Raw genomic sequence first — 26,808 nt, forward strand, 5'->3', positions numbered from 1 at the left:
CCGATTCCCCCGTGATCTATTCTTTGCTTTGCCCCCCAATTCCTTGTGGCAAACTTGAACATTCACTGTATCGACTCGGAATCGTTATCAACGGAAATAAAAATGGAATGGACGTAGCCCTGGAGGTAATTCATTCCAAGCTAGACAGAAACAAATATGTACAAGTCCAATTACAAGTCCAAGTACATCTCCCACTCATGCTCTCCCCAACCAGCTGACTCAATCGCCCTCTCAGGGCTGAAGTCGTACGAGCGTGATAGTGATAGTCGTGGCATCCCACGGGAGCCCGTGTTTGAACCAGCGGGGCGCGGCCATGTCATTTGTGGCGGTGGAATTACGGCATGGTATGCCATGGCTTCAAATTGTTCTGCTCGGTTCAGTTCGGTTCAGGTGTGGTTCGGGCGATATCCGATATCATGAGAGGTGAGAATGTACTTTATACCCTAGCGCGCAAGGTTCAAGTTCGTGACAGAATGGGAATGGAAATACGTGGACATGGGGGGTTGGCACTACCCTAGCCTACCCTACCCTACCCTACCCTACGATAGTGTTGCAACTACAACTAGCAGATACTAGTAGATAGTCATGCGTAAAAAAACAAGATTCGAGTTGATTTAAAAATGAGAAATTATGTTGGATCTTCCCGGTAAATCAGAAAACAAACGCCCCGGCCTACCATCTCAGGTAAAGTAAAGTAAATGTACCCTTCCAAGCGAGCTAGATAGCCGAATATGGGATAGAGTATGGGAAAGAACAGATGTCAATGTACAAGTACAAGCCATGCCACGGGCACAAAGGCAAAGACAAAGGAAATGCGAATGCGGGGGTACAAGTAAAAAGCAAGAAGCGAAGCGAAGCAACACAACACAACACAAAGCGCAACGCAACGCAACGCATTACCGCCTCAGAGGCAAACACTGCAATGAAACGCGTCTCGATCTCACCCTCACTCACACATCTTGCCTTGGCTTGTCTCAGCTTAGCTTAGCTTAGGTCTTGCGCAGTGACAGCGCAATCCATCCAAGGAGTCGATACACCGCAATGATACCGACGAGAATCCCCACCCATTTCCCCGTCCTACCGGTTGCATATCCATATGTTTCCAGGACGCCGGTTCCACGGATCTGACACTGATCGGCGAGGTCGGTGTTGTACATGCAATGGCAGCCTGTGCCGCAGGTGTAAATGCGGTCCGAGAATTCGTTTACCATCATGCCTTGGAAAACGTAGGCCTGGAAAAAGGGGAAGGGAAAGGAATTAGACTCGATTCGATTTGATCTTCGGGGACTGTGCTGGGTTTGGGGGTGACTTACCTGGTAATCAATGTAGTGAAAGACGTATTTCCAGAACGGATTCAGAATTGTTGGCGTCACGAGGAATCCACCCACGCTCATCCAGAGCCCATTGGCAAAGGCGACCAGTGCGAGGGCGATGACAAAGTTCGGAAATATGGCCGTGATGAAGACGACCAGTGATTCGGCGGCGACTAGGTCAAGGAAGAGCCACATCACCCAGGTCATGAATGCTTGGCCGGTGGGCTGGAAATTGGAAAGCCAGTAGGAGATTACGGAGAAGAGCAAAGCGATAAGGACTGGGGATGTTAGTTTTCAGCCCTGGTAGCTCTGGCAAGGGTGGAATGGTTGAGGAACGAGTTTTCAGATGAGATACTCACACAGAAATGGCAGACCGATGAGAAAATTCGAGATGATGAATGGAGTTGCCCCATACAAGCCATTTGCTCGCTCTTTGGCAAAATTCGCTCTATCTTCCAAGAATGCTGGGACGTATGCTACAGCCATGAATGACATGAATGCGGAACCGAAGAACTTTTTAAATCGTTAGTTTGATGAATCCTCTCTCATACAATGGGTAGGGAAACATACAATGGCATTGACGAATGGTTGGATAGACTCCTGTGTCGGCTGTAGACGCAGCCAAACTGTACCCATCATGATGGCGAGACCTGGAACAAGTTAGTATTTCCACTTCCATCAAGATACTGGACTGAAGTATAGACACTTACCAAGATACATCACTATGCGAATCCCGTACGCCACCACATCGCGGTAACTCTTGATGAACGATCGATGAAGCAAAGCACCGGTGATCCTGATCGATCCCGGCCTCACAATATCCTCCACGTCCACTCTACTCTCATCCTTCTCCGCTACGCTGAATCGATCAAAAATCTGCCGTGAGATAGCATCGGCTTCCATAGACTGGGCCCACGAATGCTGGATAAGCTGCACCCGCTCTTGTGCAACTTCCTTCGCGTTGCCGAAGTCGGAGCTAACAATATCAAGCAAAAACTCCGCCGGGTTGGTACTACCGGGAATCGGGTGCCCAATCTCGCGGAAGTACCCATCGATGCCAGCCAGGGGGCCGAAATAGCATGTGCGGCCGGCAGATAGCAGCAACAGCTTGTCGAAGAGCTGGAAGGTTGTTGTGGACGGTTGGTGAATACTTGCGATGATAATGATCTAAAATGAACCCATGCCATTTACCACGATGTTAGCCCAACCCAACTGATCTCTTTGATCTTGATCTGCAGTCTTATTTGCAATGGGTCTGAAACTCACGTTGTTGGCTCTTGCTAGCTCCTTCGCATACGACATGACCTCGAAACTGGCCGTCGAGTCTAGACCACTGGTCGGCTCGTCTAGAAATAGAATCTTCGGGCAAGTGATGAGCTGGCTCGCCACGCTGGCACGTCGCTTTTGACCGCCGCTGATGCCCTTCCGGATCGGGGTGCCGACTAGGGTGTTGGCCTGGTTCTGGATTCCGAAGGCCTCGAGAAGTGTATCGATACGCTTGATGCGCTGGCTCTTTGTCACGGAGCTGGATTGATTCAACCGGGATATATCAGTAAGATGGTCGCCAGATTTTCCCTACTTCCACCAAGTGGTTGTTTGTTGACATACCTGGGCAGTGAGAGGTCTGCTGCAAACTTGAGTGTCTCGCGCACTGTGAGTGATCCGATGAGAGTGTCTTCTTGCTCCACGTATGAAGTCATGCGACCGAATGCGCTACTGTCGACCTTGGTCCCGTTGACATAGCTATCGCCGAGGACTTTAGCGCCCGATGCTGCTGGGCGGCGCGCCAGTACGTTGAGCAGGGTTGTCTTTCCGCAGCCCGATGGGCCCATCAAGGCAACCAGTTCACCTGGGATCATGGGGGTTAGTAGTGGTCTCAGTTTCTATACCAGCGTAGATTCGCTAACCTTGCTGCACATCACCCGAGATATCCTTGATTAGCTCTCGAGCATCCTTCGTTTGGCGATCCTTGACGGTGACGGTCAATCCTTTCCACGAGAAGTTTCGAACACTGCGATTCATGAGGAACTGATGGTCCTCGTTGCGTTCGAGATCCGGGTCTGGGGCTTTGGGCCTGGCCCTGGTCTCATCGACCAGGGTTGGCTGGTTGTGTTCATTCCGTGGGAGCATGCTAGCTGGGGAGAGAATTTTAGGTTTCTTGGAGTTGGATGACAGGTTGAACAACTAGGTTGAGATCAAGATCGAATTCAAGTTCAGTTCTCTCCCTTTGCATGGGTGGGTGATTGGAGTGAATGGGGTGAATGTGGTGCTTGGTCGGGGTAGAGAGAGGGAGAGGGTCGCACGATCTACTCTGGATCTGATCTGTGACCCGCTGGGTGCCTGCTTCCTCTTTCTTCTTTCTACTTTCCACTTTCTACATTCTACATTCTACTTATATCATTTCAATCTGATCGGGGAAGGTGCCTGGCCCAGCCCAAGCTGAACTGAGAACGGAGTCTAAGAGTCCACATGGCTGGTCCCCGGGATCCTTAAACTCTGCAGAAGTGTTTGGGTAGGCTTAGTGTACACTGTCTGTTTTGAGGCTGATGGGCTGTTTTGGGTCTTAGTCAGATTGTAGATGGTCCCCAGTCCTGGTCCCCATAGTTAATAGTTAATAGTTAGTAGTTAGCTTAGTAAACTTATATTCCCGGCACCGGGCACCGGGCATTGGGGATCCCGAGACCATAGTACCATAGTCATAGTTAACCCCGGCTTAAGGTAAAGGGGCCTTTAATCATCGGGCTCTGTCTTGCTCGGTCTGGACCAATATCTTTATAAATCCCCAATGTCTCCGAAAGGAATGCTTGAATGTCCCCGAATCTATGACTTCTTTCCCATCTTGAATTTCAGTTTTTCACAGTGGATCGCCCCCATCGTCCCCGTCCCGCTGCCACCCGTTCACCTGCTAATGCGCCAAGCCTCCCACTATCGATCAATGCCCTCGCCCATGCCAATCATTGCCTCGCTTATTCTGCACTCTGCAAGATCATGCCTCAATCCCATTGTTAGCGGAGGACACGGACTACGGCTACTGCGACTCTTGCTTGTAAAGTCACATCGGTTCTACTAGTACGGAGTAGTGGTTTATTATTATTGCATTACTAGTTAGTAGCCCTAATAAATAGTTACTTCATAGTAGTAATAGTACTTCAAGTTACGAGATATGCCGAGGGAAATACTGGAAACTTGAACTTGAACCGAGCTAAATAGCTATATTTGATGGACCTAGCTTTTGAGCGCCGAATGCATCTAGAAATAATCGTGGAATCGGGGGATCTTCAGAACATGAAAGAAAAAGGTGGTGGTGATAGAGGGAGGAGGAGAGTAGGTGCGGGTGTAGGTGTAGGTGAGTGTGAGTGTTGCAGTTCTTTAGGAAACTATTCTTCCCCACTGCACATTTACATACGCTGCACCGGGTTCAATCCCCAGAATGCGCATACCGTTGTTCAGCACCTGGCGCGCAGCAGCGTACAGAGCCATACGGGCCTTCTTCGTCTCCGGCTCGCTGCCAATCACCTTCAGCACGTCGTAGCTGGAGCTCAACATGTGCGTCATGCGGAACAGGTAGCTGAGGACAGTGACGGGTTCCTGGGTCTTGGCAGTGTTCAGAAGAACGTCGGGCCACTGGGCGAGCAGACGGCACAGATCGGTCGCGTGCTGCTCGGTCAGGAGGTCGAAGTTGGCGCTTGGGAGCTCGTCCACGTTCAACTCGGACTTGCGGGTCATGGAGCAGAGACGAGCGTGGGCGTATTGCAGGTATGGGCCGGTGTCACCCTCGAAAGAGGTCATGGCCTCCAGGTTGAAGGTGTAGCCGTTGATACTAGAAAATGAGAAAGTTAGCATTTGGGAAGGATCCAATTTCCAAAGGGGTATCGTCACTACTTACCGCTTGCCGGTCATATCCTGGACCATGACGGCGGTGATACCGAGAGTATCGGCCGTCTGCACGGGGTTCTCGACCTGTGCGTACTTGGCATCGTTCTTCTTCATCACCTCGTGCATCTTGTCGCCGACATCGTGCAGGATGTCGTCAAGGAACTTCACTGTACCCTTGCGGGTGGACATACCGTGGACCATACCGAAGTTGATGTGCTGGCAACGGCTGGCCAGGTCCTTGTGGCCGGACAGCTCGGTGATCTTGAAGAGCTGAGCCAGATGCAGATCCTGCTGGGAAGCAACAACGTAGATCATCTTGTCAAAGTGGTAGGTATCATCACGCTCGGTGATGGCACCAATATCACGGGTCAGGTAGAGAGGAGTGCCGTCCTTGCGGATAATGATGGCCTTGCCAAGCTTCTTAGCGCCGTGCTTGGTGAAATCGGCAATGACGGCGCCCTCGGAGTCCTCGGCAACACCGGCCTCCTTCATAGACTTGTAAGCGTTGGTCATGCTCTCGGCCTTGACTTGCGACTCTCCAGAGTAGACATCGAAGTCAATGTTCAGACGGGCATAGGTCTGCTTGTACTTGGCGATACTGAGATCACGGAAGCGGCGCCACAGAGCGAGAGCAGAGGGGTCTTGATCCTCCATGCTCTTGAAGTAACGACGCGCCTTCTCGTCCTCGCTGACATCCACAAGCTTGGCGAGCTCGGCCTCCAGGGCGGAAACATCCTCGCTCTTCTCCTTCTTCTCCTTGATCTGCTTCTTCAGCTCATTGATGGGCTCCTCCTGGTCCTTGACGATCTTATTGACCTTGACGTAGACATCAAAAAGGTGGTTGATGGGGTCCTTTTGGAGAGCCTCCTCGTTACCGAAGTACTCGAACCCGTTGGCCAGCAGACCGTACTGCTTACCCCAGTCACCGAGGTAGTTCATCTTGATCACATCCCATCCCATGACAGTGTAAAGGTTCGCGAGGAAACCACCAATGATGGTACTGCGCAGGTGACCGGCGTGGAAGGGCTTGGCAATGTTGGGTGAAGAGAACTCAATGATAATCTTCTTCTTGCCCTTGGAGGGGTCGGAGGGGTCCTTCAGACCTTGGTTGCCGTTGGTACCGTAGGCGGCCTTCTCGGCCAGAACACGGCTGAGGACAGTCTGGATAAGGGGCTTGCCCTTGAAGAAGAACTGCAATTGAGGGCCGCTAGCGGTGGGCTTGTGGACGAGGTCGGAGTCGGGGAACTTGTCGGCCAATTCCTTGCATAATTCCATAGGGTTCTTCTTCTTAATCTGGAGAGAGGGAACCTAGACAGAGAGAGTCATAAGTTAGCATTTCTGGTATGTAGAGGGAGAAATATATGCCAATCCACATAGATCCATGTAAGTGTAGGGTCATATCACATACTGCCAGCGTCAGATCGCCCTTGTCCAGAGTGTTGGTCCATTGCAGACGAGTGTAGATAATGGCCGGGTCAACATCGGCGACCTTGCCCAATTCCTCCGAGATATGCTCGCGGTAGATATCGACCGGGTTCAAGGTGGGAAAGCAGCCGGGGAACTTCGAGGTCGAAGCAGTTGACTGCAAAGTAAGAGCCTCAACGGAGGTGGGGAGGCTTTCGGCGGACGCCATGGTGGTGTAGAGACGTAGTCGCGCAGGGGAACGAAGAGCGCGAATCGAGAGGGGGGGTTTGCAGGCGAGGAGTTGAAAGGAAGCGGGGTGAAGTTGGAGAGGCACAAGGATACAATGACCGAGAAAAAAAGACGTCTAATCGCCGGGCCCCGCTTAGAAAACTGCGACCCATAAGGAGGGGAGGGGGAAATCCAATTTGGCGGCCGATTTGGGGGGGGTCTTTTTTTCTGCGGTGACTTAGGAATGCCCAACGTGGTGGGCGGTGAGATGGACTCCGTGCGTCATGTGATGGTGGGGTACCCTGTATACAGTCGAAGTATGGGAAGTTCTTTGTTCAAGGACAAAGAAAGGCAGAAAATGGCTTGTCAAGATCGGTTGGATGAATAGTTTTCTGTTAACTCTTAGTATAGAGGAAAGATGCCATTTCGAGTCTGCGGTCACGCCAATACCCCTAGTAGTAGAGGAATTTAGCACTATATATATCTTGGCCGGGCATCATTCCAAGGTTGTATGGTAGTTATATCGCGATGATGATCACGGGTTGAACTTGAATTTGAAGGTTTGGAGGTTGAATACTGCCAATCTTGAAAGGAAGCTTGATTGAAGTGCATTCTTCCGACCCAGTGGCCATTGTTGTGTCAATTTCTAGGAAATATTTACTAGTAGTTTCAGTTCCCAGCACTTTTCGCCAATCTCAAGTTGAAATTGCTATGGATTAGGACTGGTAGCACGCGATAAGGATTTATCGAGGACCCACTCGCAAGATCCAAAATCTATTCCATGGCACCATGGAAAGTATTAGGCTTTACTAGTCATGCAAAGAGGCGGACATTTGGAAACCATAATTTCCCCTGACTCACGATTGAATTAGATCTAGCTCGGTGAAAATGGTTTTCGGATCGACCGGGCGTGGATCACCCCAATTCACCACGAGCTGTCTCATACTCGTGGTTATTTTATCCTCGCTATCTTCTTCCCGATGTGGATTAGTCCACGGCGATGTCCGCTAAGCATCCACCATCTACGAGATGTAAGTGTCTTAGCATTTGGAATACATACGATAAAAACACTGTTTGCGTGAACCCTCTAAGAAATATTTTGAGTATTTTGTTCAGTGATAACAAGAAATTATTATAATTCACTGCATACTGGACAACTGAGAAGAAGTCTTGGACGTTCTTTAGAAATGGTTGAATTCGGCATCTCAGCCCGTCGGCAAAGATGACTACTGTAGATTCTTTGGTGGATAAGAGGGCAAGCCACACTTAGTTTAATCAGGTTTGTGAGACGGTTCCTGGATCGATCTATTGAGTAGGGATCTGGTCCTGGCCTGTCAGTGCTTTTAATAAGAACTCGAATGCCCCCATACTCTCGATAATTCACCCATTAATTCATTCATTAATTTCTGTTCTTTCCAGGACGTCCATTCTTTTGAACTTGATATTTTTCGGTCTTTTCAGCGTATCCCATAATGGGTCAATTCCGGGCATGGACCTCGCCATTGGTCCTCTTGGCGCTCCTAGTACAAGGAGGATTTGCCGTCACACTCACAGCTATAGCACCAGCTGCTACCTCGCTCACTACTTTTACATCAACCTTCTCTGAGACAGTGACCAATACTATCACGAGTATTGTTCCAATTACCACTAGCCAGACCACATGTACCCCTGGAACTACGAGCCCTCTCAATGTTGAGTGCACAAATGGCGCGTGGTCTAGCAATGGGGCTTACTGGCAAGAGTGGTGTACGACGGCTTCTTTGCAAGGAACTCCATGGATTATAGTGAATTTAGTCCCCTATCTTTCTCCGTGCCGTAGTCTCTGCAGTTTCTACAGTGCGTCCTGCACGGCTGCCAACTTCAATTCGCTCAATCACCAGTGTACTTTGTTGAGGGACGTCACGGCAACAGCTGCAGTTAACAACGGCGCATATGCAGCGCTGGAGAAATTCGCCACCAACCCGTGTGTTGTTACTTCGACCGGCTCCTCGACCCAACTCTCAATCGAAACGGCGGTGGTGGAACAGACGATAACTATCACGTCGACAATCACTCTTTCCACGAGCACCTCATCTCCATCTCCCACTATCGCTGCTACTAGTAGTGCCGTCTCATCTGCCGTTGCAACGACCCCCACTGCTTCAGTTTGCACTGTTTCCACTTTACCGACACTTCCCACCAGCACCCAATGTGTTGATGGATACTATCAATACGATAGAGATTATTATCAAGTCCTATGTGATTATAATGTCGAGAGCTATGCGGGCTTCGATATCACAAATTCGCGCCAGGATGACATATGGGGTTGCATCGAAGTCTGCTCACAGCACTCAAACTGCGTTGGGACCTTTTGGTTCCAGGGGATATGCTACTCTCCAAGTTCGTCGCTTGTCTACCGTTATTTACCTTACGACTGTGAAGACCCGGATAACAATGTCATCGAATATATTGCTATGCGATTGGATGGTAACCCTTGCCCGGCAGCTACCAGTAGCGTGGCCTTGATTCATTCATCAGCTGTCTCCTCTTCCTCCCCTTCTGCTGTTGTGTCATCTTCTGCACACACATTCGCCATCATTGCTTCTTCTTCTTCTTTTTCTTCTTCTTCTGCTATCGTGGCACCAAGCTCGGTTCAAGTCGGCGTGTCTTCGTCGACCCCATTATCCCGAAGTTCATCTACTCCGCTCATTAGAAGCACTGTGACGATTTCGCCTCATTCTACTCCCCCGTCTTCTGCTCGAGCCTCATCATCACCCGTTACCCCGGCGCATAGCAATTCCGTGGCCGTGTCTCCCCCAGCTCCGTTCTCCACGCCTGCATCTTCAGTGCCGATGTACTCTGTCTCCATGCCATCCGAGAGAGCGTCCTCTGTCTCAAAGCCGGCGTCTTCCGTTTCTGTGCATACATCTGCATCTTTTGCCTCCACATCCGCGATATCCTTGACTTCCACAGGCACATCTTCTGCAGCGGTGCCGTCAGGAAGCAAGCCTTCAGGAAGTCACCCTTCGGGAACTGGACCGTCGGGAAGTGAGCCCTCGGGAAATCAGCCTTTTGGACATGAGTCTTCCGGAGCAGTACCTCCCACACTGGCCTCATCTGAACACGGAAACCAACCAACCGGCTCCCCGGGCAACTCGGCTATCTCAGGATCGACTTCAGGCACTTCTGTATTCGGAACTGCTACTCAATCAACCGGACAAATCACCACCACTGCTCCGCCCCAGTTCACCACTTCAACCGTCTTCACTACTGAAGTGCATACTCTTACCGCCTGCCCATCATCAGTTCTAGACTGTCCCGCGCGAGAAAAAAACCACATATATCACCACAGAAACCATCGCCGCCTATATGACCATTTGTCCCATCACCGCCGAGGAGACCGCAGATGGCGCAAGTCCGACGGGAGTAGTTGGATCTAATGGACAACATGAAAGCTTGACTACATCTACAGTCTTCACTACCCAAGTTCATCCTACGGTAGTGTGCCCATCGCACATCAAGAGCTGTGCCAGTTCCCAGAAAACTACCTCGCTCGTCACAGAGACTGTGATCGCCTACGTGACAGTCTGCCCTGTTGCCGAAGCAGAGGCTACTTCTACAGCTTTTCTTCAGGCACCTTCTCGTGACCAAAATGCTGCCACTACTCTCACGACTGTAAGCTACGTCACGGAGACCGCAACTTTGGCCACAACCTATACGACGGTCAATTCTGGATCTACTACCGAGAATAAAGCAAGCTATATCAGCACTACGGTTATCCCAGTGACCGAAACTGTCGTTGTCATTGGTACTCAAACAGTCAATGTTTCCCCGACCAACGTTCCCAACAGTCAAGCCAATGGATACAGTGCGCAATCTACTACTGAATCTCATGGAGGAGGTACAGAGAATGGAAATGGTGTGAGTGGTTATGATAACGACAATGCGGCAGTCAATCACGCTTCACTGAACATTTCTCAATCCACCATTCCTTTATCTTCGGCATTTATTTCTTCGACTACCCAATCGACTCATAGCGGCTCATCAACGATTACTGGCTACTTGAATGGCGTCTCCGCTACTACTTCTCCTGCCTATAATGGCGTTGCTTCCAAGACAGCTTCTTGGTACTTGTCCTCTTTTTTTGCTCTGGCTGTTGTGGGTTACCTTTCCTGGTAACACTTTGTACATTCAGAGATGAATATGATTTTCATAATGTTTGGAGATCAGTCCTAATCCTTGTTATATTAATACATAATACCAATAAAAAAAATTCCATTTCTATGGATTTATCATGTTCCAGGACGATTCTAAGATTCGCTGGCGCCGCTCCATAAAGAACTCATTTCTGTTTCTCACCCAAAGTAGTATCGTGGATGGCAACTAACATAAATAACAAACACTAAAAATATTTCTTAAATGCCAATAAAAGGAAATATGAATGATGTCCTCCCTTAATTCAACTGATGTTTTCAAGATTAACTAGTGCAGATCATCACCCGATCGGGCATTGCCTGGCCTGACGTCACCACACTGCAAAGTGACCAACCACTGCAAAAGCAGGTCCAGTGCAACACAACGTGTTTTTCTCGCGTTCTCCTGAAACCGAACCCCTTCATATATAACCCCTTTCATCACATAATGGGAACAAAACGGCGGGAAAAGGCCCTGGCCAAGTCCATTCAAGCCGGGCTACTCCGTGATCCAGATCGATTCAAGAAATCAGCATGGGGCTCATTTCTAGCCTTCTTCACGTTTCAACGGATCAAACTTATCCGACACGAACAACACCTCTTTGAAAAACTTCGTAGAGAGGTGTGGGGCTTTGACGAAAGCGAATACCAGGCGAGCTTTCGGACAACGAGTGGCCAGCCTCCACTTAAGATGATGGGTGACCTTGGCTATTCTGGTTCGGTAGGTTTCTTTCATCTGGCTCGACGATGAGGAGATATAATAAGTACTGGTTAGTATTGATAACTAACGATGTGTGCAGACATTCATTTCAACACTCGATGGCCACCATGTGATTAAAAGTCTCCCCCGCCATTTCGAATACACATTCTTCGAATCGGACCTTTTAGAGCCATACTTTGACTTTATGAGAGATAATCCTGATTCCGTCCTCGTCTGGATAACAGACTATATTCTTTCTCCGTACACCACGCTCGGCACACTATGCGGCTGCACCCCAGCCCACCACATAATAATGGAGAACGCACTCTGCGGCAAAGCCGACGACCCCAACGGCGATAAATGGGAAACATACGACCTAAAGCCAATAAACTACTTCTACCCGGAGCGCGACCTGATGCCCGAATCGCTCGTCAGCGAAGAAACCCTGAACAAATTGGCACATACATTCAATGACAAGCTTCATCTGCAACTTTCGGATTCAGAGAAGCTCTTGAAAGCCGTTGAGACTGATACGCAGTTCTTGCAGGATGCGAATGCGGTCGATTATTCTTTTTTTTATGGTGCGAATTCCCGCATCCTCGAATCCGGAACAACCTTCGGGGAGAAAAAGTCCTTGGCGGGAGGGGATCAGTTCTGCGGATGGTAGGTGGAAGTATCGTATGACTATACTTGATTTCTTTTGGGCGAAGCATAAGTTGCATGCGCAGGCTTTGTCCGGGGTTGTGCAGACTTTTAATGTTGTTGGGCAGAAGGGGCCTATGTCTATTACTACTACGGCGGATGAGTATCGGAGGAACTTTTTGAAGATGATTCGGGAGATGATTCAGGTTCATTCTTAGATTTTATCGTTGGTTGGCGTTAGGTTTCCTATGGGGTCAATATAGCAGCATAGTTTTATTAACCAAATTTTGCGTTTTATCTTTTTACGGGCAAGTAGCACGCGAGAATCTTGAGGTTTTCGGATGACTGCAGAAGGCAGAAGGGGTGATAGTATAATTTGTTCGATAGATGGATATTTTTCCTGTTTACAAGTACCCAAGGAGACATACTCGTATGCTCCCACAGAAGCTAGCCCAAATGTTGCAAGCTTGGCGCCTAAGTGATGGCCTAATCCCCACTATCCTTACGATAATCTAGTTCCGTGCGCATGTTCGAGGTGTTGGATGTTCTAGAAGATCCGCTAGCACTAATACGAGTCACTACTTTTGTAGGTCCCTATCTACGTGATGAGACCGATAGCTCAAAGAATTTACTAGTATGTTCAATGGAAATGTTGGATTTCCATTAGATTATCCACTATCTGCACTAACCCCGCAACCATGTATCCCCAGACGCCAACTACCTATTAACAGCCTTTCGAAAAAGGAAACTCCCATCCAGGTACCCATTCCCCCTCACAGCCTCTTGAGGATCTTTCGGCTCCCGGCGGCCATGGCCTTCTCCTCCTCGCGCTCATGCAGGCGAATTACCTGGTACTGCTCCATGAGGGTGTCCGCATAATCGTGCAGGTACCTCCCGGAGTACATCTCTCTCCGGGTATTGGTCGAGCACAGCGAGGCACATCCTCGGACGCAGAGCCGAAACATGATGACGGGGCGGAAGGTTGGCATTTCGTCGTAGGCCCATCGCACCCAAGGGTCTTCCATGTCGAACTCGAATTCGTCGAAGCGCGGCGGGGTCGCGGCATAGCACTCGACGAAACGAGCCCGAGTCATGGGCTCCGCACTGGACTCACTGCCAGGCGGATTGACGAAGCACTCGGCTTTCCGGGGTGGAATGCCGTGCTCTTCGTCATAGACCCTATGGTCGTAGGAATGCGAGGCCCCGTACCTCTGGCACATCCAACTCATCTTCACATCCTCCTGCCATTTTGCGACCTCCCGGCGAAGCTTCTCCGTGTTGCGGAGGAGCCCGAAGACGGTCAAGATGTCTTGCTCTTGCGAGTAGACATTCTTGCCTTCTTGCCAGATCTTTTCGATCTGCACCGCGTCGAAGATGTCGACGACTTGGACGAGGCTGTCGCCTGTCCGGCCAGAGAGGGTCGAAGCCAAGAACTGCTCCGGGGGCATATGGACCTCGATGGCCCTGAGGCAAACCATGAAGCTTTTGAGCTTACTTAGCTGGTCTGCTACCACCCGGGAAATTCTTGGCTTCAGCCCCCCCCAGCTCCATGGGAAGTCGCAAGTAGCGAAGAGGATAGATGAGTCGGGCCGGGATGACGATGTCCTGGACCTGCTTCGCAAACTCCATGTAGTACGAGTCTGGACCGTAGATCGCGCCTTCGTCCGGGTAAAAACATCCCGGCGAGCTGAAGGAGATGATATCCTTCGCTGGGTTGAACCACGGGTTGCGAGTGGGGATGGGGATGTAGTCCACGAAGAGGTGGCTGACATCTCTCTCATCCAGGGCCCAGGCACACTGGCTCAGGGCAGCTTCGCGGGACTCCTTGCATACTCTGGTCAGGACGGGCGGTCTTGTGTTCTGGTGGGCTGTCCAGGAGAGGCAGTTCTCCGAGTGCGCGGACAGGAACATCACGGGTGGGACTTCGAGCTCAACCACCCTGCCCTCGAGGCATTCGAGCCAGATCATTCGGCGAAGCTCCCACGGGAGAAACGGGAAAAGGAGAAATTCGGTGGCCATCTCGTTGGATTCGAGTGCTCACCACGGAATGAAGTCGTTGATCGGATGCGATAAAAGGTCCGTGGATATCGGACGGATCCTTTGACGATCGAACGAAAGGGGGGTGTCGATGAGAATATGAGTCTTCCTCAAGGATCACCCAAGGTTTAAGTCGGATGAGATGTTGGAGAAAGGATGAGAGGTCGAGGAGATGTGACGTGAGACCGGTGGAAATGAGACAGATTCCTCGACGGTCGAACGTGGGGAGTGTCGACCAGAAAACGCGTGTGCCTTAACGACCATACAAGCTTTAGGTTGGATGAAACGTTGGAAAGGGCACGGAGGATTGAAGAGGTGATGTCAGGTCGAAGAAGCGAGAAGGTGATGTCAAGTCGAAGAAGTGAGAGAAGGTGGTGTCTGATGGAAGTTGGACACAGAGAAGGAAGACTGCAGGTTGATATCTCCTTCAAAGGCAAAGAAATTCCAGACAAACGAGTGAATGTAGCAGCATGCGAAGGAGCGGTGGAAGTGTTTGCTACGAAATAAGTCGAATTCTGAGAATTTTCTTTTTTGAAAATCACTGCGTTCGGCGTTGGTATGCCTCGCATGAAGTTCGGAACCCTAATTGGAAACTCTTGAAGTCCAAGAGCATTCTCCCTCAGTCATTCAGAAGGCTGCCGTGTCTTGATTAATAACTCATTCAACCTAGATGTACAGAAAGAGAGTGAAATTGAGCTATCCCTGGACATTGTAGATATCAACTCTGGGACTTCGTACGTCACCACAGCTCACCATTGGCCCCGCAGAATCCAACAAGCGCCGAGTCAAGCGGGAAGAATAGGAGAGTTAGTCTGGTGCTCGGCATTTTCGAGGAGGAAGAAACTTGAATAAATTTTGTCTTGAATTGGATGGTTTGATCTAGTTGGAAGTTCAACCCTGAAGTTGTTTACGGTTCGAAGCCAGGGAAGCAATTAGGCATATACACACCTACACCCAATAACTTTGGTGATACACATAGGGAATTTGAAATCAGAATTACCAATAAAAATCGTCAATTCTGCCATTAAATCGTATCCATTATATGCTTTCGGAATTGTGGTATCACAAGCTGAGTTTGTGCCTTCAACCTCCCGCACCCCCATACCCAATATCTCCGAACAAGTCTATGCCAAGGTGTCAATGGAAAAATGTCGTAGCCGATGAAGCATAACAGGCAGAAAAGTGAGTAGAGCAGTCTTCCATAAAATGCATTGGACGGGAAAACCCCTTGTACTCGCTGGGAGCCCCGAATTCCCATGCGAAACTCGGAATCCCCTTTTGCCGCCCCACTAAACCCACTGATAACTCAAGACCGGGACTTCAAACACCGGTGCCGTGCAAGTGGCATTGAAGTACGAATCATGCTCGCAGGTCAAAGGGAAATCGACACTCCCGGAGTAAGTGATAGAACTTCCATTCTCACACTTGAGAGAATGTCCACTGCCGAGGGTATAATCCATATGACCGACAGAGCTAGCCTCATTGGAAGAACCGTAGAACGCAACAATGCGCCCAGCACCACGATCCGCATAGCCACAATTGCTCTCGCCATGAGCGATATCGTGGATGCGGTATCCGATGTACTCGTCGTGGCAGGTCAGACCATCCTCGAAGCCAATGTCGAGCGTTTGTTTGGGACCATAACCCCAAGGCTCATAATTGGGCATGCCGGTCCAGCAGACGTTCACCATTGAGCCGTTGCAGGTCGCGGGGTCCGGATCGCACCAGCCCTGGCCACAGAGACACCCCTTAGTGTTCTTGTCCACATCGCTGTGAATGCAGTCCAGGCTGTGGGAGCCATTGAACCATTTGAAGTTGGAGACAGTCCAGTTGGGAATGGGACATCCGTCTGGCGGTGTGATGGAGGAGCGTGGGTGGAGTGCGTATGCGGCGGTGAACGCGGTGCTGGATAAGGCCAGGAGACCAGTCAGAAGAGACCGGAGAGACATTTTGTTTGGGGCTGAGGATTTGGAATCGGATGATTGATCGGGAATCTGATCGTCAGAAGGAATGATCTTGGTGGGTCTTTATATAGATTTCATATTTCGGTCTCCTGTCTGTTGCATGGGCAATGGATGGGGGGAATTGAGAAGGATTCCTCTCTCCCCTCTGCGCCTTCGTTGCTGGGCATTCTGCGCGGCGACAGGTCCGATTCGCGGTGATCGTGAAGCTGGTGCAGTAAGTCGCCCTAAAATATTAGCAGCGGCCGAGCCCGCGAGACAAAGCCAATTGTGATCTCACGAGGCGAGAAGGGTCTGAGACACGCAGAGGCCATTTGTTGAGGGAGATTGTCGATTGGATTGCAGATGCTGCAGGGTCTCCACGTTCCTGACAGACTAATGTACCTCGAATAGGTGAGACGGCAGGAGATAGCCGAAGATCGAGTGATCTCGAGAATCTGGAGCGACGCAGTTCGCCCCACTCTCACTCTCGGTCGCAGGCTTCTAGACCCCGGGAAATTGGCAGTTCTGTGCAGATGAGAGAAAAAGCAAAAGTTGGCAAAAGAAGCAAAGGCCTAAAGGGGGAGAGTGTTGAGGAAGGAGAAAAAGCAAAAGCAACTTGAAATTGGGGGGAAACCTTGGGAAGTCGAGGGTGACTGACTCGACTTCAGGTGTGCCTCAGGTGAACCTCAGGTGACTTGCTGACTCGCCCAAGTCCACCACCACCACCGACAACACGCAAAGCGAAAAGTATACTAAATGCTAGACATTATGCAGGTCAGATATTACTGTAACTCGGAAGCTATAGTAGTACTGGCATGGTTGTATTCTGCCATTGACTCGAAAGAACTTTTCCTACTACGTAGTGCCGGTAGTTATGCTGTTTACTAACCGGGTATACAACTTAGTACCTAGCCTTTTGCCGGTCGCACTTGGGATAAACTCAAATAGACAGACTATTTTGCTCCAATTTTATGGAAGAGTTACTTCCAACTTATACTGGAAGGTTTCGATCATTAACAGACTACCGATCTAAGAATGGGGCCCCATCTTCAGTGCAACTTGAACTGTATTGCCCCTCCCGGTGGCACGGATGGTGGCGTCTGATGTGAGTTTGGAGTGGAGATGTGGCGGGAGGAACTAACTGGGGCATCGATATTAATAGCCTCGATTTGAATCATTTATCTGTGACGGGGTATGTCCAGTAAGGTTCCATATGATCACAATTGTGATTGCAATTGAGTTTGTACGGACCTTAACAGTCACGACGAACTAGTATACTGTACGGAGTACTACCTACCATGGTAGAAGAGCGGAATAGTTAGTCTATAGTTTGGTCTATACTTACTAGTTAGCAGTTGACTAGAAGCTTATAGACGGATGTAACCACGGTTCTTTGCACGCGAAAAAACAAATACATCTGGGGCATATAGGGCATCCGAGAAAAAAAAGAAAAGAAAGAAAAGACAATTTGCTTTTCGTAACCTTTCTCTCAAGGTTTCTGCAATGAAGACTAGTACCACACATTTACTTTCCGCAGATCCGAGCCACCATTTGACCCCGGGATCTCTGTGAAACTCGGCATTATCTTTGGAACCGGCCGCCAGGATAGGGAGCTACAGAGACTATCAAACCCTGTCGAAGGTTCCCGAATGGTTTCAACGTCGATCACTCGGTCACTGCCGGCACTCCGCTGCTCGCGATGTCCGTAGGAAGGTGACCCCTTGTTGGGATTTTGTACGGAGTAGTCTCTGTACCTACACACTCTAGCTCGTCATCGAGGATACCTAGCAGGTGGAGCCAACAGCGTGAGACAATTCAACTGGCTCGGTATACTTAACGGGGAAGATCGACGTCGATGAGGGCACATGGCCTTGCCACGCATTGAATTGAGTTTGAGTATCGGCTGCAAAGTCCGGAGTCTGGAGTACTCCTACCTTGCTCTCCGTAGAAAGTCAAAATAGAGTATGATTTGCCCGCAGAGCGATGATCTTGCTTTTGTAAGGGATGATTGTAAGATTATCAATTCACCCCCGGGTTTCAACTGTATGATATGGATGAGCTCTGGCGATACGCAATACGACAGCTTAGTTCAATGTATTTCACGGTCGCGATTGGTCGACATCGGTGAGCGGCGTGCCCTGGTGGTGCTGTTAATGGACTTCCTTAACAACCCAAATTTTGAAAAGTTTTCTCCAAAGACGACTGATCACATATTATTGCCTCATGTCGAAACTGTCGTTATCAGATGGCAGATGGGTTATACAAGACATTCAAACCCCACGGCTAGCCCGTCTAGTGGAGAGATGCCGGATGATGAACTGGAAGCGATGCTTGCACCGACAAGCGGGCTCCACAAGTAGGGAGAGGTGGAAAAGGCAACGCCTTGGCAGTCGAGCTTGTTGATGTGATCGCAGCCTCGTGAGTCGGGGATTCTCTTTTAAGAAGGAGCATTGTAACGGGTGCAGATCAAATGTCGATCAACGGTGGATTGTACCAGACGGCGTCTAGTTGGAGTTGGGAGGTGGAAAGTAAAGATGGAAGACTTCAACCAAAATACTTTGATACGGCAGTTGTCCCGAACCCTTATCACCCGGCCGCGATGCGGAGCTCGACTGAACTTGTGTGTTCGTAGGTCCGGAGTACAGGGCGATTATGGATGCATTAAGGCGATCATTGCTTCTTCGTGGCGGCACAATGCGTTAGACGCGGCTCATTGTGGCATCAACCTTGAAAAATAGAGGAGATGGCTATGGAGTCCGGCGAAGTGCCCCGCACACTATCGCCCAAGTTAGACAAGGTACTCCGTACTCCGTAAAAGACTCAGAGACAATTCAATAGCGGCCTTTGCTAGGGTGAAAGTTTCCTGACTCCGTACTGGATTTAAGATGAAGTGGGCGGCCTGACAAGACAGTGAAATTATCAACCCCAGCCCAATCGGACAATTCGGTTCTCCACATTCCACGCGGGAGGGAAAACACCGCACACACACAGACACGGCTAGGATCACCCTAGGTTCGCATGGTAAATGAGGCAATGATTGACATGGTCAGGTCAGTCTCGTCCCGGAATGCACGTTTCAGGGGCATTTTTCTTTTGGTTTGCATGCGCTTTGCCGATGCATGGACCCCACCAGAACCGTGGGACGAGGTTGGCGGTCGAAGTCGCCCTTGCAATACGAGGCACATCCCTGCAAGGTCCTATTTCATTCCGAGTGGGGGGGGGGTGATCGCATGTTCATGCTCGTGGGTTAGCCTTTACGAACAGTCGCGTGCTGTGGAACTAGATGGAGGCAGAGCTACACATCAGTGCCGAGGCAGGGGATCGTGACCACTTGAAGCAGACAGCCTTGGCTGGAAGTGGGAAACTTCTGACATCTGTCTATGGGAATTGTCAATAGGACCAAGGGAATTCGGGTTAATTCTACTCATCCATCCAATAAACTGCGGATGTCGGACCCTCCGCATCCACCGAACAATTCAATAGTTCCACCAGATCGACCGCGGTCTTTCCAAGCAAGCCTTTTTGTTCCTTCTGCACGTCCCCCGGCTCCACTGGGGTTGGCTTGACAATTTGCAATTGGATCGTGCAACTAGGACGGTCACCTCCGCTTTTCAGCCTCGATTCAGATTGATGCTTTTCTTATAAGGGCTCGTGGGTTTCCGCGCGTCGCTCGCTGAATTGAGGAGTGGTTCTGCTGCTGATACGCACCCTAACCCACTTTACTTCACCACTTTACAATGGGAACGGTTGTCTACCAGTCTCCCCAGTCACTCATTTTCGCATAATGTCGCTTCACGATCAATATCCGGCCTATGGTGGTCGTGGACCAACGGACCTGCGTCTGGGTATTTCCCTCGCGGTCATTGCCACCATCTTCATGGTTATGCGGGTGTATGTCCGCCTGCGGGTTAACAAATTCGGTACAACCGCATTGATATTATCTCTCGTTGCTTGGGTGAGATACTCCGGATAATACTATAGTCACCTGCCATTGAGGCAGTTCTCAAAGTGGTGTATGTACTAACGCAGAACAGCTTTTCACGGCCATTACTCAAGTCTTTGGTATCCTTTCAGTCCTTCACGGTCTAGGAAACCATATCACAGTCATTATGGAAGTCGGCGAACTTCACAACTTTCTTCTCTTCACATGGATCACGGTATTCTTCTTTAACCTGGCCATCCCAACCGGCAAGGTGGCGGTGGCTGCATTCCTTATTGAAGTCAACGGACAGGGCAGTAAGTGGTCCCTTTCATAGTTCTTGTCAGGGATCGACACTCACACATCATCTTTTCACAGATCCCAAGATTCGCAAAAGTCTCATCGCCGTGGCCGTTCTCAACATTGTTCTCAACATCCCCCAAGTTCTCATGGTCTGGTTCCAGTGCACCCCAGTCAATGCCCTTTGGGACCCTCTTCGCCAGGACCAATGCAACCACACCAAGAGTGTTTATTATACCTATTTCGTGGGTGCGATCGCCGCACTATCCGACTTCTACCTCGCCATCATCCCAATCCAAATGCTGGTCCCATTGAAAATCGACCGCAAGTTAAAGTGGGGTCTGAGTTTCCTCATGGGTTGTGGTATTTTCGCGGGAGTCGCTGCAATTGTTCGCACCTGGGCGGCTAAATTCATTCTCGACGTCGATTCATCCTGTAAGTCAGCCTTGGCTTTTCGCCTCCCCCTGCCCCGGCGCCACTCCATATCTTGAAACATGTGACTAACCCAAAACCTAAATCTAGATGGCGTCGGCACCCTGTTCCTCTGGGGCGAGGTTGAAGAATGGATCGTCCTTATCACAATGTCCATTCCACCCGTCTGGCCGCTATTCCGCCCCTTCACCACCCGCTTCATTAAATCCAATCTATCCCGTACGCCTGGCCCCAGCTACAATTACAATTACCAGTACAAGAATGCCGGCTACAGTACGACTGCTATCGCTTCGCCCATGTCACCCAATTTCCCCCCGCCAATGGTCACGACTACGATCTCTATTTCTTCAGCGAAGGATGGAGCAACGACGATCGTACCCTCGGAAACCGGGTCGAGAATCTCGGATGAGCGAACTCCGCATAATATTCTGGATAAGAATGATGCTCAGGGTGCTTGGGTTGAGTTGGGGGAGATTCCGGATAAATATAGGAGGAATCGATCGCCTGCGCCTTGATTTGTTGGGTTAGGGTGAAAGTTTTCTTGGTTGACTTTTTGTCTAATTACGCTCTCTATTAATTTCATGACTGATGCCCCTTCACAAATTCTGGCTACTTGAGCTTTTATTGCTCTCCTCCCGTTTTAACTCCCTTTTTCCTTACCACTCACATTGTCTATAGAAAAAGGCTTTGCTATCAAGCACCAATGTGCTGAATTAGGGACCAAGTTCGTCATAACCTCATCAAGTATGAGGCTGTGAGGATGACGCCAAAATTAACTCCCCAGTCGGCGTCCCAAAGGGGCATCCGGGGTGGCGGACGAATAGTTTTCTTGGCGTGTTTGTCTGCTGGGACTATTTCCGGCCTGATGGACAAAGTCAGACTTTGCCAACGCATTGGCGAGTATAGGAAACGTTGTTGGGAGGTTTTACTCATTATGAGTCACTTAAATTCAAGTTCTTCACATATTAGTTGGTTGGGGTCTATCATGAGTAGTAATAATTGCGGGCCTGAGACCCCTACTACTATAAGTATAAAGATACCGTATACCGAAATGCAACCACACTCTAATTACCAGCACGATTTGTCCTTCTTTTGTCTTTCTCCGACGATCAAGTTGTGTTTTGCAATCTAATTCCAAAAAATGACCGCATCAACGCCGCCGGTCGGAGTCGCCGTTACTGCGACCCATGTGGTTACAGTGAACACCCGACCCTTCTACAAGATCCATTCATTCTGAGTCCATTCGACCAGCTCGTTCACTTCGTCACGCCTATCAATGCCGTCTGGATCTACGAACCCTTGTCCTCGAGCGATACGGTTCCACTCGAAAGACTGCGCAACGCTATCAGTCGGCTCCTAGACTATTATCCCCACTTGACAGGCCGAATGCATATCGACCCTAATACTGGAGTTCGTACCATGACCAGAATTGGCAGTGGTATTCATTTACTCGAAGCCAAATGCGACGCATCGTTACAATCCTTCGCGAGGGGGTCTTCTAAATGTGATAAGCAATTCAGCGTTTTTGATCTTCCCAATGCAGGAAATGCACTGCTGGCGCCATGGGATTTGTCTCTTGGTGGGAGACAGCAGGATCCTGTTTTTACTATTCAGCGTACCGAGTTTACGTGTTCGTCTGTGGCTATCGGCATCGGGCTATCGCTTGTTGTCGTTGGGGCTGGCGGTTTCCTGGGCTTGTATCAGGACTTGACGGCAATTTATCGAGCGATGACTATTGACCCAGCGATTGAAGAGCTAGTAGAGTTGGCATAACCGCCATGCCTAACGCCGTTTATGGTTACTTCAATGCAGCGCATGGGTGTTGAAGAACCACGAAAGACGCTTACTGAGTTACTGCCGGGATACTCTTTGCAGCATGACCTGGATCATGATAATGGTACACGAGCTGAAACACATGCCAAAAATGAAGCCCGGTATATGAACACTTTAAAAACAGATCTAATCGTGGGCCGGATCCTGCGGTTCTCACCTGAAGCACTAGCCACCCTGGAAAGTCGGGCGGTTGATCTAAATGAAGGCAGCGATGCTTGAGTCTCCGCTTTGACCGCGTTATCAGCACACCTCTGGCAACGAATACATCTTGCTCGCCTGACACGAGCTACTTCAGATGACGAGAGGGATTCGGTATTCTCACGCTCTGCGTTTCTTACTTGCGTGAACTTTGCACCTCGCCTCGGTCTGTCTGAGCGTATGTTTGGTAATACTGTGCTGACGCCATCCGTGGATTTGGACTCTACAAAGCTGGTTCAAGCTCCCCTTTGGGAAATTTCGAAGACCATTAATAGTCACATTCGAAATGTCTCTGTTGATGAGGTACATAAACTTGGGAGTTGGATTGCAGCTCAGTCCAAAATGTCAGATTTCAACTCGACTTGCCAGTTACGCCGTCCTCGTTCATCGCGACTGGATGGCATCGCTTTCCTTTGTACCATGGCGCCGAACTTGATGTGGCACCCACATTTGCGAGCCCTATTTTCATGGATGCTTTGTTTGATGGTATGATTTGTTTCGTGGAGGCTAAGGCTAGGGATGGTGGTGTTGAAGCTGTGGGTTCTCTGAGATCCTCAACTTGGGAACATCTTGATCAAGATATGGGTTGTATCATTTCGTGGGAATGAGTAGCTGACCAGGTTATGTTTGATTATGAGAATAACTGAATTTGAGGAAGGAATGGAGGCAATTATCTTAGAGTTCAGTTCAGCTGACTTCTTCGGGCGAGAGCCTTTACTGCAACCACATAGTTTGCTCATAAGCGGTCGTACTACTAGGAACTTCCTCCATCCTAGTAGGCCCCTGGCCCAGAGAAGTCCCCATAATAGCCCTGGAGGCAACTAGGAAAATCTTTACCCCAGATTCGAATGGCTGGGATTCCCAAATCCGGGGTTGGGCCGTGTTTCCGACCAGCCGAGATTTAGCCGGCGGGGTCAACACCAGTCCGGGTGGCACCTGTCCGGCATGACGGTTATGATGGCTGTAGTTGCCAGAGTTTATGTGAATCCATTCGAGTCAGATTGGACAATTCGATCTCTTTTTGCTATCGTCACTTCGTGTTGCTGAAATTAGCCCCTAGCGAAGCTTAATGCATAGACTTCAACCTTGGAAGTTGAGCGATATATTTCCTGCGGTTCATACTTGGATGGGTCACTACTAATTGCATAGATACACATTACTGCCCGGGTAGCAGCTTGCATCATAAACAGCCCTTAGGACCAACTCATCACAAATCCTGTGACTTAAAACAACCATTTTATTGTCCCAGTAGAATGTCAACCCCGACATGCCGGCCAACCAACGGGGCTATGCTTCGCGCGCGTTTCAGGCTAGCTCGGCTCTTGAAAGTGCATGCCGCATCCCGGGTGGCAGCGAAAGCAGTAATCCGACGCGTCAGGGTGAGGAATAAGGTAATTAGAAGCAGTGGCTGGCGGTTAAAAAGGCAGTATTTGTGGAGAAGATTAAGTTGGACCAGGTTCTCCGCAGTCTCCCCACATTGGATCTCCCCACGGGGGTTGACCAGTGGAGGAAGAAAGGTTAAAAGGAGCGGTTATCCACGAGGGAATATGGAATCCAGCGTGAGATAAGATCGAGATCAACATGGACGAAAAGATTCCTGCCAGTGAGCATGTGCAGCAGCAGCGAGTAACGGGGAGGGCAAACGAGGGAATCAGCTGGGCGGAAGCCTGGAAAAGCAGGCGCGTTTTGCTTTGGTGTGAGTTCTTCTTTCAGCTCCACCTCCACCTCCTCCACCTCAACTAATGCCTCTCTCTTCTTCCCCCCAGGCCTTTTCATCTTCCTTCTCCCAATCAATTTCGGCTATGAAGTCAGTACGGTCGGAAACCTTCTTGCTGTTGACTCCTTTCTCAAGGAATTCGGCGTCGAAGCCAATGGCATCCTCGAGATTCGCGCTACAGATCAACAAATCCTCAATGCAGCCAGTACCATCGGTCTGTTCTGCTCCGCCTTTGCAACAGGCCTCATCTCCGACCTGATGGGTCGAAAGAAGACAATCATCGTCGGCTGCATACTTTGCGTTGGGGGAATCATCTTACAATATTTCAGTCACAGCATTCATGAACTCTTCGGCGGCAAGCTGCTGAGCACCTTTGGCTTTGGCTTGGGTCACTCACTCGGGCCAGTGTTTGTTGCGGAACTGGCACCGCCCAAGGTCCGCGGTATTTGTCTGTCACTGGTGAATACTATGATTGTGCTTGGTCAATGGATCAATTCTGCCGCGGTTCTCGCCTGCTCCAACCGATCCGATGACCTGGCCTGGCGTATTCCAATTATTACCCAGATGATTCCACCTGGTCTTCTCCTCATCGGCCTTCCTTTTCTCGCCGAGTCGCCATCCTGGCTTATCATGAAAGATAGACACGAGGAAGCAGCTCGATCATTCCGACACTTCAATGGACCCGACTTTGATGTTGACGAGGCTATGGCGATCACTACGGCCGCCGTTGCGCAGGAGAAAGAGCTCTCGCGTACTGGGTCGGCGTGGTTGGATTGTTTCAGGGGGCCGGATGGACGTCGCACGCTCATCATCTGCATGGTATATATCGCTCAGCAGTTTATCGGGGTCAATTTCGTGTCTGGATATTTAACGTGAGTCAAAGGAGCTACAATCGCTGGTTCAAGGCTAATAATCATCTTCTCTCTTCTTAGGTACTATTTCAAGCTCGCCGGTGTCAACGATGCCATTGCGCTGGCTCAGGTCGCATTCGCTATCCAACTCTTCGGAAACATCTGCTCGTGGCCTTTGGTCGATCGGCTTGGTCGCCGACCGATGATTGTTGGCGGTATGATGATCATGACGGCGGGTCTGTTGGTCATTGGAGGTATTAGTACGATCGGGTCTAGCTCAGCACTCAAGGCAACTGTCGCATTTATGACATTGTGGGGATTTTTGGTAAGGCTTCCAGCTACTTTTCTCGAATGTATCCAGAGGTCAGGATTAACATCTCGATAGTATCAAGCCACTCTTGGTGCTGTTGCATATGCAGTTGGCGGTGAAACTCCCAGTCCACTTCTACGCCAGAAGACATACTCGATCAATATCATGTCAGCTACGGCCGTTTCATGCGCTGTGCTGCAAATCCTGCCATACCTTCTGAATACGGATGAGGCGAATATCGGTGGCAAGATCTGCTTCATCTTCTTCGGTCTGTCGCTGCCCATGTGCTTCTACCTGTACTTTTGCTTGCCGGAGTTAAAGGGACGCACAGTGGCTGAGATTCAGGAGATGTTCCAGGCTGGCTTGCCTGCTCGAAAGTTCAAGGATTATGTTTGTCAAAATGAGACGGTGGCTGTGGTTGGTAAGGCTAGGATTCAGGCCCATGCTGAAGGAGAGGAGTGATTAGTGTTTATGTTATTGAAATGATTCGTTGCTACTGAGTTCGCATATTAATAAACGAACTGTTGCCATCCAATTATACGAGCGTGTAGGTACTGGTATTAATAACGCGGGAAATTGCATATTGAACCTTTCAACTTTCGAATTTGCTTTCCCCTTAATAAATAGGAGAATGATTTAGTCATTGTTTCTCCTTGATAAAATAAGGAGGCCGGGGAGTGGTGAGTTGTGAGTTGTGGGTTGAGGGCATACTAGTACTAGAGTATCCCCGTTTCTGGCGATGTGCTGCCTACAACTTCCCAACTGCATCCACCTGGACAGCATGCAAGCAACCCCACTGAGGGCCCATTGAGGGCCCACGTCAAATGGATGAAGACCAGTAAGGGTTCAAGTTCATTCACCCTCTCCCAATCCACTCAAACCTGCACCCTCCCTTCACATCGGCACTTCCACTGGTATTTGCTGCATCAAGTT

At 49.8% G+C, this 26,808-nt stretch overlaps 10 protein-coding genes across 10 annotated transcripts; 6 read left to right on the top strand and 4 right to left on the bottom strand.

The window, feature by feature from the left end:
* Positions 1 to 989: 989 nt before the first annotated feature.
* Positions 990 to 3,443, bottom strand: N7509_000903 (putative ABC transporter; the record flags this gene model as incomplete). Its single annotated transcript, XM_056625540.1, has 8 exons — positions 990 to 1,232; positions 1,314 to 1,591; positions 1,673 to 1,826; positions 1,884 to 1,963; positions 2,024 to 2,480; positions 2,580 to 2,838; positions 2,922 to 3,162; positions 3,221 to 3,443. The coding sequence occupies 8 exons, from the start codon at positions 3,441 to 3,443 to the stop codon at positions 990 to 992; spliced, it is 1,935 nt and encodes a 644-aa protein (XP_056494122.1).
* A 1,239-nt stretch (positions 3,444 to 4,682) lies between these two features.
* On the bottom strand, positions 4,683 to 6,822 carry N7509_000904 (arginine--tRNA ligase; the record flags this gene model as incomplete). Its single annotated transcript, XM_056625541.1, has 3 exons — positions 4,683 to 5,133; positions 5,200 to 6,497; positions 6,598 to 6,822. 3 exons carry the CDS (start codon positions 6,820 to 6,822, stop codon positions 4,683 to 4,685), a joined length of 1,974 nt encoding a protein of 657 aa, XP_056494123.1.
* A 1,471-nt stretch (positions 6,823 to 8,293) lies between these two features.
* On the top strand, positions 8,294 to 10,979 carry N7509_000905 (uncharacterized protein; the record flags this gene model as incomplete). Its single annotated transcript, XM_056625542.1, has 3 exons — positions 8,294 to 8,605; positions 8,702 to 10,075; positions 10,113 to 10,979. 3 exons carry the CDS (start codon positions 8,294 to 8,296, stop codon positions 10,977 to 10,979), a joined length of 2,553 nt encoding a protein of 850 aa, XP_056494124.1.
* Positions 10,980 to 11,441: 462 nt separating this feature from the next.
* On the top strand, positions 11,442 to 12,360 carry N7509_000906 (uncharacterized protein; the record flags this gene model as incomplete). The annotated part of the gene is made up of 2 exons (XM_056625543.1): positions 11,442 to 11,714; positions 11,794 to 12,360. The coding sequence occupies 2 exons, from the start codon at positions 11,442 to 11,444 to the stop codon at positions 12,358 to 12,360; spliced, it is 840 nt and encodes a 279-aa protein (XP_056494125.1).
* A 748-nt stretch (positions 12,361 to 13,108) lies between these two features.
* N7509_000907 (2EXR domain-containing protein) lies at positions 13,109 to 14,354 on the bottom strand (the record flags this gene model as incomplete). Its single annotated transcript, XM_056625544.1, has 2 exons — positions 13,109 to 13,799; positions 13,831 to 14,354. The coding sequence occupies 2 exons, from the start codon at positions 14,352 to 14,354 to the stop codon at positions 13,109 to 13,111; spliced, it is 1,215 nt and encodes a 404-aa protein (XP_056494126.1).
* A 1,307-nt stretch (positions 14,355 to 15,661) lies between these two features.
* On the bottom strand, positions 15,662 to 16,321 carry N7509_000908 (uncharacterized protein; the record flags this gene model as incomplete). The annotated part of the gene is made up of 1 exon (XM_056625545.1): positions 15,662 to 16,321. The coding sequence occupies one exon, from the start codon at positions 16,319 to 16,321 to the stop codon at positions 15,662 to 15,664; it is 660 nt and encodes a 219-aa protein (XP_056494127.1).
* A 3,778-nt stretch (positions 16,322 to 20,099) lies between these two features.
* On the top strand, positions 20,100 to 21,481 carry N7509_000909 (uncharacterized protein; the record flags this gene model as incomplete). Its single annotated transcript, XM_056625546.1, has 4 exons — positions 20,100 to 20,270; positions 20,350 to 20,551; positions 20,613 to 20,969; positions 21,057 to 21,481. The coding sequence occupies 4 exons, from the start codon at positions 20,100 to 20,102 to the stop codon at positions 21,479 to 21,481; spliced, it is 1,155 nt and encodes a 384-aa protein (XP_056494128.1).
* A 626-nt stretch (positions 21,482 to 22,107) lies between these two features.
* On the top strand, positions 22,108 to 22,739 carry N7509_000910 (uncharacterized protein; the record flags this gene model as incomplete). The annotated part of the gene is made up of 2 exons (XM_056625547.1): positions 22,108 to 22,164; positions 22,218 to 22,739. The coding sequence occupies 2 exons, from the start codon at positions 22,108 to 22,110 to the stop codon at positions 22,737 to 22,739; spliced, it is 579 nt and encodes a 192-aa protein (XP_056494129.1).
* A 33-nt stretch (positions 22,740 to 22,772) lies between these two features.
* Positions 22,773 to 23,018, top strand: N7509_000911 (uncharacterized protein; the record flags this gene model as incomplete). Its single annotated transcript, XM_056625548.1, has 1 exon — positions 22,773 to 23,018. One exon carries the CDS (start codon positions 22,773 to 22,775, stop codon positions 23,016 to 23,018), a length of 246 nt encoding a protein of 81 aa, XP_056494130.1.
* A 1,560-nt stretch (positions 23,019 to 24,578) lies between these two features.
* On the top strand, positions 24,579 to 26,337 carry N7509_000912 (uncharacterized protein; the record flags this gene model as incomplete). The annotated part of the gene is made up of 4 exons (XM_056625549.1): positions 24,579 to 24,693; positions 24,764 to 25,586; positions 25,647 to 25,890; positions 25,951 to 26,337. The coding sequence occupies 4 exons, from the start codon at positions 24,579 to 24,581 to the stop codon at positions 26,335 to 26,337; spliced, it is 1,569 nt and encodes a 522-aa protein (XP_056494131.1).
* Positions 26,338 to 26,808: the final 471 nt, after the last annotated feature.

The sequence above is a fragment of the Penicillium cosmopolitanum genome (genome assembly GCF_028827165.1).
Source record: "Penicillium cosmopolitanum strain IBT 29677 chromosome Unknown utg000003l:1.0-3747932.0:1.0-3751027.0, whole genome shotgun sequence".
NCBI classification, from domain to species: Eukaryota; Fungi; Ascomycota; class Eurotiomycetes; order Eurotiales; family Aspergillaceae; genus Penicillium; species Penicillium cosmopolitanum.